Consider the following 10,103-nt stretch of genomic DNA (forward strand, 5'->3'; position numbering starts at 1 on the left):
CTGCTTAATCTAGGTAAAGAAATGGCACAGAGGAAAAGCTCACCTTTATATAAAAGTCTATCTTTGAAATTTTCTTAAAAAGCCACTAAAGGGCAGGGGAAAATGCAGAAAATTGTGCAGGCAGACAAATGCACTCAGGGATTTGAAAATAGCCCTTCAACGTGGCACAGAGTCTTGGCAAGCACAAAGTTGTCTTTCTGCCACATCAAGGGAGATGCAGATGTTTAAAATGGAATCCGATACCTGCTTATAAATACAATGGCAAAAACTAAGGGAAGAAAAGATAGAATTAGGTTGGAGCTTCAACTCAAAGCACTAAATATAGAAATTGGCCTGTGTCTAGCTGTGATTTTCCTTGTGAAACACTCTAATATCATCAAACATGTTTCGAGGCAACTGTGCTATTATTAAATGGAACCCTCCAGACAAGATGCCAGTACCACTTGTGTTTGCAAAACTGTGCTGTGCTGAAAGCCCTCTGTCAAGATGAAACAACATCATGAGCCTCTGCTTCAGTTAGTGCCTCATTCAACAAAAGAAGATTGATGAGGTATGCATGCGTGGTACCAGGTGGGTTGTGGTCATTAACTTGTTTGCTTTCCTGATTTCCAATACTTGTTTTATTTAACATTTGAACCAGAAGGACAAACCTCAGTGTTTTGTTTTTCAATGACCTATCTCAAATTCGCTGGGGAGAATCCCCTCATTTACCTGCTCAGACTCTGTTCACGTGCTGGAGTCTAACTATCGTTGCTATCTGCCAGCAGCCTACTTGTTTCAGGCTTTCACCTCTAAATTTCTACACACAGTATTTATCAGCTTTTCAATTTGAAAATAATTTCCAAGCTACTAAAGGGGCAAGAGAAGTTTAAGCACACATATCTCATTTGTTTTTAGGGGAAAAAATGACATGCCATTTATTGCCCAGATAATAACCAAATTATTAGCATATCTGTGCAATCCAGTGAAATAAATTCTAGTTAGAACTGGCTCTAAATTTAATAGGTTTGTTAATATGTAGCATATAGAGAAAAAAAAGTTCCTTCTGGTGGCATTTGCAAAATCATCAGTTCACAGCCCTCAACAGTAATGTATTTCTCTCTTCGCTTTCTTACATGCACAATTCTAATATAGTAAACACTCATGAGAAATATGACTTATTAACCAGGTGGCAACAGCAGCAGTAGTCATATATATATCAGGCATAAAGTATTACTTTGGGCCACATTTTTTATAAAACTTTCATAACGAAGATCATATTACAAGGTGATTTTCAGATATTATGAAATTCAAAATAGAATAGAGTAGGCCTCGGTTTTTTTAACCATTAAAACAGAAAATATCAAAGATTATTTTATATTCAAACCAATAACTCAACTTAGCTTTTGCAACTAAAAAGATTTTTGCTTTGGTTTTTAACGCAATCAGTCTCAAAAGCCAGTCTGTTAAGAATTAAAAACACATGTGAAAGACAGTAGAGAATAGTTCAAAAATAGTTTCTGAAAATATACTGGTGAGAATGATCCTTAGGAACCTTAGGTAATGTTCTAGATACAGGAAGTAAAATAGAAGATAGAGTTGAAGTTTCTTTGGGTCTGGAGTTTTCTGTGTCAGCAGAGTTTTATGAGTCCAGCCTTCAATCTTCAAGGAGACCCCAGATTAGAAATAGTTAGCAGAGCACTATACTTAATAAAGCAAATGTGAATTGGGTAGTGAAATATATCATAATCACTTCTGATTATCCTACGGCACCTGGAAACATTGAAATAATTACTTTGAGGACTATTATAAAAATAAAGATCTGCAAACGGTGGCCTGGGAATAAAGCTGATGTGTCACTGCCATTACCTTGTTAGACATAAGACAATGTGACACATGGTTTCTGGAGCTTACTTCCAGGTAGAAAAATGAATTAAGTCACATTAATATAGGTTCTAATTAAGTGATAAGACTTCTGCCTCGTCAGAACTATCAGTAAAAGAGGAAAGAGCAAAGCATTTAAAAATAAATGATTTTATACTTATAGATTTATTCTCTAAAATTCTTTTAAAACTACTTTTGTATATCTTACTATATTCCACTATTTATATATCTTACTATATTCCACTATTTATATATCTTACTATATTCCACTATTGTTTAATAATATCATCATATAGCTCTCATAGTAATTGAGTTTATATTCAGCTCTAAAAGCTATCTAAAGCTTTCTTTTAAAGAACTAGCAGAAAATTCTGCTTCTGGTCATGATGGAATAACAAGGACGAGATTTACCCTTCTGCCTTAAACATCTAATATTCAATGAAAAAATGCATGAAATAATGTAGTTTAGACATTGGACAACTGGAAGTGCAAAACAGTGGTCTCTGAAAGAAGGAAAACAAATGTAGTGAGTCCTAAGATTGTCCTAGCTATAGTGCAGAGAGAAAGAGCCCAAACAGAACATGGCAGTTCCCATGAGTCGAAGGGAAGGAGTGAGAACTCAAAGAAGCCAACGTGCCTAGAATTTGTGAGACAGAATACCTGAGGAGGGAGCTGCCTGTAAAGGACAGAGTCATCTAGAAAGAAAATTCCAGAGATTTTCAGAGGGTTCGCCTCAAGTCATTAGCTGAGTACTCTCAGTGAATGCATGCAGTGCCAGAGGCCAGGAAAAGAATTGTCATAAATGAATGAGCACAACAATAGTTGGAGCTCACATAGGGCTAGAAATAGTTCAGTTCCCACCAGCTGGAGTGGAAGAACGTTATGATACACAGAGTGTCAAGTAAAGTACTCAGAAGAGATAATCTAAGTATTGAGATACAAAATTAGCTCAAGACTAATTAAGATTTTAAGTAATCTTCAAAAGGATCATCCATGTTTAAGTAACTTAACTATACCCCAGGACAAAATTCAAGAATCTTTAAAGGAAAACAGAAATTATCCAGCACCCATCAAGGTAAAAATTTTTACCAATAAAATAAAAATTAGGATGCATGTAAAGAAACAGGGAAATATGACCCATAATGAGGATAAAAATCAATTAATAGAAACAGGTCTATTATGTAATTATGTTCTATATGTTCAAGAAGGTGGAGGAAAAAGCTATGGGAGATGCCGATAAGACCCAAATCAAATTTTTATGCATGAAAACTATAATGTCTGAGATAAACATTATATATACTGGATGGGATTGATGATGATTAGACACTGCAGAAGAGAGTAGTGAATTTGAATACAAAACAATATAAATTATCCAAAATGCAATGCTTAGAGAAAAAACATGACACATAGAGGAGAAAAGTAAATAGAGCATCTAGTGAAATCTGAAGCAACTTCAAATGACCAAATATGTGTGTACCTGGAATCTTCCCCCAAACAAGAATGAGTATAGAAGATATATTTGAAGAAATTAAGTTAAAATTATTCCAAATTTCATGAAAACTATAAACTCACAGATTCAAGATGCATAACAAACCTCAAGCATGAGAGGCACCAAAACACAGTATAATCAAATTATTTAAAATAAGTGATAAAGAGAAATCTTAAAAGAAGCCCGAGGAAAAAGGCATATTACATACAGAAGAACAAAGATAAGAATGACAACAGGTTTATCATTGGAAAAAAATACAAGCCAAAAGATAGTCAACACTATCTTTGAGAAAAAATTATCAGCCTAGAATTCTACACTCAGAGAAAATATCTTTCAAAAATGAAAATAAAATATAGATTTTTTTTAGACATGTAGAAGCTGAATTAATTCCTCAGCAGCAGATCTGCACTATTAGAAATATTTCACGTAGAGGGCAAATGATACCAGATAGAAATCTGGATCTACACCATAGAAGAGTATCAGAAATGGCAAATAGATAGGTAGATGTAGCATATTTCTCCTTTATTTTGAAAATCTCTTTTCTTTATCTGTTATTAACACATATCGATTAAAAGTAAAATGCTGGAAAAGATGTGTCTTGTTAACACTAATCAACAAGAAGTTGGAGTGCCTATATTAACATCACAGAAAGTAGATTTCAGAGAAAAAAAATATTACCAGCCATAAAGAAGATCATTCCATAATGAAAATGGGGGTGATTAAGAGGATAAAACAATCTAAAATATTTATGAACCTAATAACAAGAGTTTCAAAATATCTAAAACATAACTGATAGAACTGAAAGAAAAAATAAGAAAAAAAATTTTAAAAACCACTCTTTTGGTTTCAAGCTTAGCTTAAAATATAGTTTTGCTAGATTAAATCACATTCCTAAAAATGTGCTAGTATTTTCTAAGTTAATAATAGTAAAAAGCCATTCCTCTGAGTTGCATTACCTTCTCATTAATTGCCAAATCAAGGCCAATGTTAGAGTGCGGTTTCCTTCATTGAGATCTTGTCCACCAATGCCAACCAGCGAAAACTTAGCTTGATTCTTCCCCAACTCCACTGCATAGTTACAATTCTCAAGCTGTTAATGAGGAAGGACAAAAATCTAATGTCATCATCTCTATGGTGATGAATACCAGATAAAATAAGAATAGAAATAAAGACTCAAAATGAAATAAATGTGGTCAAATTGAATGATCTCTCAAGACTCACATGGTTCTGAAATCATAAGATTCTAAATTAGTCAAAGAAATTTCCATCTTTTCTTAAATAGAACCTCTCATTTCCACCAAAAACTATTCATAGTGTCCTCTTAAATACAAAACCAAAATGAATTCATCATTATGAACATTTTCATGGCTATATTACACTACATAAATAGAGAGCCATGCTCAGTTACCCGTTCATAATATTCCTAAAAAGCTGAATTCATAGAGATATGATATGGAAAATCTGAATTCTCTATCCTATATGTACATAGTGAACTGACATGTGGGACAGGTATTTCTGTGGTTAGATCATTGAGTCACAGAGATGAGAAATGGTGGGAAATGTTTGTGCCAACCCTGTTGCTACTTTTATAAAACAATGTGTTCTCACTGTGTTGATATTAGACAAACTATTCATATGAGTCAAAGTATCAGTACAAAGCTCCAGTTCTTCAGAAAATTAGAATGAGGATCCCGCTGGGGAAAAGCAACCCTGCTTGCTCTAATTATGTTAACTGAAATTTTCACATCACAATGTTTCAAGACCTCTAACATGGAATTATATATAAGTAATCAACAGAAATAATGGACTTGCTTTAATAAAAGTATTCAGGTTTCTGATTGCTCTACTATAATTTAACCCCTAGATAAACATTATTTATCTAAGTTTGGCCTCCTGATAAAGTATGCACAGGATGGTCTTGCAGGCTTAAAACTTTGCCTAACTACTGGAACATCAGAAGAGTCATTATTTACCTTCTTCATATTGCCTCCCAGTTTGGGGTATGGTGGTTTGTTTACTCTGTTCCAATCAACAGGGACTTTAATCTTTTCATAGAGCTGGAAGATGACCAGGGCATCCGATAAGTCACTGAACAAACACAAACACAAAAGAATTCTCAGGTTGCTGACATTGATAAAGAGCCTACGGTGGGCCAGGAACTTCTTTATATATTAGCTCAAGGAACGTTCACAACTTGGCAAAATTGATATTAGCAGCTCCATCTTTTGAGGTGAAAAAACTCTGACTCAGACATTGAGGGTACTTACTTGAGGTATCCCCCAGGACTCCTACTATGCCCATCAGCCAAAACATATTGCATCCGGGGAAAGAAACATGACTCTAACAAATGGCATAGGAAACCACCACAAACTTAACATTTATTGTTTTGTCTGCTTGTGAGCAGATTATATAGGCTGGTAACATGTAGTACATTTGTCCTTTTGCTAGGTTATGATTTTGTACTAAACATAGAGCAAAGTTGGTATACGAAAGCGAGTTTCTCAGCTGAACATCCAACATCTGCAGGTCAGTTTGTCACTTTTCCCCTTTCTCATCAAGGTACACACATTTTGTGAAGAGAATTGTACACCGTAGCAGTATTTGGAATCCTGGGGATCTTTCAAGGTCTTGGTGTCTCACATTAAGGATGAGTCCTCAAATATTCTTACCTGTATAAATGATTGACTCGAGGGTTAATGCCCAGGGAATTCATCCAGTTCCTAAATGTTCGTTCTTCTCTTGTCTCACCTAAGTTAATGAAGACTGGTTATCTTTCAGGCCCCTAGAAAAATATGCCTTATCAAAGTTTAAGTAAAGAAGCTGTAATAAAAACTGAAGAAGAATGAAAAAAATCCTAATGAATTTAGATGACGGTTGCTATTCTGTGTTAATTTTTTCCATTTCGATTGAAGAAGTATTTCTATGGTATTTATTAGAAGTGTGCAAGATCCTTTGTAGGCAAACTATTCAGAGTTGGCCCTCAAAGGCTTACATTCTTTCTGAAAAAACAAGACTTTTAGGCATCAAAGAGAGATCATGCAAGCTTGAGGGCTAACATATGAAGTAGATACATTTGCTATTTGAGTTGAGATAGGGGAAGAGAATAGAATGGGCTAAACTTGGAGGGAGTGGAATTTGAGCTTCACCTTATAGGGCCAGTAAAACCTGGATAGTAAAGAGGAAAGGGGAGAGGATTTGGGGGATGGTAAGGGATGGGAGTAGGAGATAGCATAAATATGAACACAATGAGAGTGATAGACAAAGTCTTATTAAAACCATTAGGAACTGACTTTTCAGGCATCTGTGTGGCACAGTACACGGAGATAAGGCTATCTAGTGGCTGGAATCAGAATCAGGGGTCTTTGGGTGTGAGGTAGCAGATTTGCATTGATATATTAGATAATGTCAGTCATTATTATTTTTTTTTATTACTACAATAAGTTCTTAAGCAAGGTAAGAGATGTAATGAAAGTAGTATTGTTATGTTCCTGGCAACAGTATACAGAACTACTGGAAGGCAATATGCATTTAAAGTAAACCTGCAGAGAGGGTAGTGTTTGACACTAGCATATAGGCACATTCAAATACTTGATTAATGGAGGAGTAGGCCCCTAAGACCTATTGAAATAATTGGTGTATGATTTAATAAGAGTCCAGAAGAGCAGAAAGGAAAACTAACAATCGAAATGCAATTACGCAGGAAGAATTATTAGTAGTTGCTGATTCAATACATTTAAAGGTAAAGGAGAGGAAGATATCAAAGTGAAACCCAGAGTTCTGGTGACTGAAGAAGAAGAAGTGTTATGATTAATGGAAATGGAGACCTTCTAAAGAAGAGCTGATAAGATGGGGGGTATAGTAGAAAGACAATGAAGGGAGGGAAAATAATCAAGTCTATTTTGTATATGCTGAATTTCAAGTGATAGTGAAAGACCCAAAGGGGGATGTTCTAGAGTCAGCTGGACATAGGTGATTAGTAGGCTTGATACATGTATTTGGAATCAATAAAATGCATGGACCCCTTACCACAATTTATCAAATGATACAAATGTAGCAGTATTGGAACACAGATTGATTTTGTATTTCCAGATAGAATAAAGCATTGCAGAAAAGGATCAACCAATACTTTAAACCTGAATTTCCTTTCTTTGGTGATATTAATTTTGTTTTGATTTTTTGGCTTTAAGATTGGGACTAATTCATGATGGGGAAAAAAGAGTAAACTTCTCTGGCAATTTTACCTGTCAGAAACTGACTAAAGCAATATGCTTTTTATTCAATCTTAGGGCACTAACCCCCCAAATATAATGGTCAGGGATTCTGCCTCATAATATGATTGTGTGCCTCCCATAACCTAAATCAAAGAAATAAAAAACCCTAAAATCTTAGTAAGCACCTTCTAGCATAATTAAATATCATTTTTAGATAATGAATGGCTGTAATGCCTTGCCTCTAGAAATTAACACTCAGTCCATTAAGTACATAAATTAGGTTTTTGGAACTCAGGATTTATTTCATCTGATAATTAAATGCATTGTCTTCCCTAAAACAATTCTGATAATGGATGAAGCCCATGTATTATGGATGTGATATAATAGTACTTGATTATTCCTGCTTGGGGGTAATTGACCTGATTAATCTATTTATTATTTTTGTTATGTACCAGAGAATTGATGACCTATTTGCAAATCTTCCCTGACATGTGAAAAGTTTATATTTGCTTATGAGGTGATTTTGGATTCCCTAAAATTGCAAATGTCTTTCCAAACTCTTAATCAACTGACTTTCAGTTACCTTCAAGAGCCCCCAAATCGATGTCCTGGTTCTCTGGTTTATGCAGGGCAGGATATCTATTAAAGAGGTTGGCAATGAAAGCCAAGTTCAACTTGGGGTTCCCTCGGACAACATCTGTGGCTGTGACAAACTGCCTGCAGCCCAGCCTCTCTGCTTGCTGCAACATACATTCTGCCCTCTGGATGTCATCCTTCTCCTGCAACAAAAAAAGACATGTCAAGACTGGGTCAAGGCTCTTCATGCACAAAGTAGACGTGGATAACAGAAAAAGAAATGGAAATATTATCAAAATCCTTAGTCTTTAACTGCAAATAGACACTTAATAATAGCTATTATTACTTATATTAGCCTGAACCAAAGTCAGAAAGTCACAAGTAAAAGGAATCTGAGAAGTTAAGAATCCCATCTCCATATAGAACCATTTCAGATAAATGGTTGGTTGTCCTATTTTTAAAGATATTCAGTAGATTCTACAATTTATTACTTAAGTATGTCTTAATTATTTTCAACCATTAAGCTTAATATTATTTCTTGCCAGACTTCATGAGATTTTTGTCTACCAAAAATGTTTATTTATTAAGTAATAAATTATATTCCTATTTTTAGTTCATCAAAGATATTTACATCTGCCAATAAGAACTTCTGATTAGTATAACCGCCTTTCCCACACTGAGCTGGTATATTGGCAACTCAAAATATGTCGAGTTATATAAGCTACATATTGTTATTAATAAGTATGTAATATCAATTTGGCTTTTGTAAACTTCAGATTGAGAAAAACCCACTGAACATTAAATGTCTGTTCAATTAATTAGTTCTAGAGAATCTCCAGTCATTTGTAAAAAGACTCTTAGAAAACAAAAGTTTTGTTGAATTATGGTCCACAGTTCTTAGAGTGCTTAAGAGCCTATAACAACTAACTTCCAGGAAACAGAACTTTAAACTACAATTATTTCTTAATATGATGCTTTACTAGATAACACTATACATTATACATTTCATGAGATTTACTTCTCATTCTGGAATGAGTTAACTTCAATAAGAACTCATTGGATTTAACTCTAATGACATCAAATGAGGCACAAAAATGGGTAAGGCGATTTCTCAAGATCAATATTAAAGTGGTAGCAAAACTGAAATTTTAACCTTCAGACCTATATTGTACTGTTTTTAAGAATGCTCAAACCAGACACTTCTAAGAACTCTATGATTCTGCCCAGTCCTTTTCTCCCAATCCCCAAGGTGAATTTTGGAGCCATCCTAGGTTTAAATCCTTGCTGTTTTAGGTATTGGCTCTTTGGCCATGAGAAATTACTAGCTTCTCTGACCTTCAGTTTTCTCAACTATGTTTAATACTTACCTTAGTGATATTTGCAAGGATTAGAGGCTGTTTATGCAACATGCCTCCTATAGTACCGGGCACACTGGAGGAACTCAGCAAGTGGGGATTTCTCTTTTTATTATTACTTGAGGAAAAGAGCCCCAGATTTGGATCAAATAACTTCTAATAATCTGTCATATGATCTTGGACATGTTAATTAACTCTTCTGAGTCTCAGTTTTTTTCATCACTTAAAGTGAGAATTTATTTATTTGTAGAAATACCCCATCTATTTCCAGAAATAATACTCACGTACTTAAAATGAAAATAGTACTCTTTCTTGGTGCTGTAGAGCCTATTACATGATGGGACATACACAGAAGTACCTAGCATGGTGTATGGGCATTTAATTAGTATTAGTTTCTTCCTTTCCTTAATGTTCATTTCCAGATTTAATTTCCCATAATTATGATCCAAAACTGTTAATAGTTTTTAATAGTTTCAACAGGGCTTTAAGCAGAGATGTTCAATCCTGAAACCCCAGAGGCAGGGTCATGCAGGTCAATAGAGCTGCCAACACAAAAGTTCTCTAAACACAACTTGGAACATGGCCTTACCCTTAGTCCTGACATGTCAA

At 34.7% G+C, this 10,103-nt stretch overlaps 1 protein-coding gene across 1 annotated transcript in view; it reads right to left on the bottom strand.

Moving 5' to 3' along the window:
* LCP1 (lymphocyte cytosolic protein 1) overlaps nt 1–10,103 on the bottom strand; it is a 48,992-nt gene that overhangs the window by 9,835 nt on the left and 29,054 nt on the right. Inside the window, 5 exon segments of the mRNA XM_006913492.3 lie at nt 4,309–4,442; nt 5,326–5,440; nt 6,022–6,100; nt 8,147–8,342; nt 10,084–10,103. The exon segment at nt 10,084–10,103 is cut by the window's right edge and continues 13 nt beyond it. Of these exon segments, the coding sequence (XP_006913554.1) occupies nt 4,309–4,442; nt 5,326–5,440; nt 6,022–6,100; nt 8,147–8,342; nt 10,084–10,103 (544 nt within the window).

Source organism: Pteropus alecto, unplaced genomic scaffold (assembly GCF_000325575.1).
Source record: "Pteropus alecto unplaced genomic scaffold, ASM32557v1 scaffold245, whole genome shotgun sequence".
NCBI classification, from domain to species: domain Eukaryota; kingdom Metazoa; phylum Chordata; class Mammalia; order Chiroptera; family Pteropodidae; genus Pteropus; species Pteropus alecto.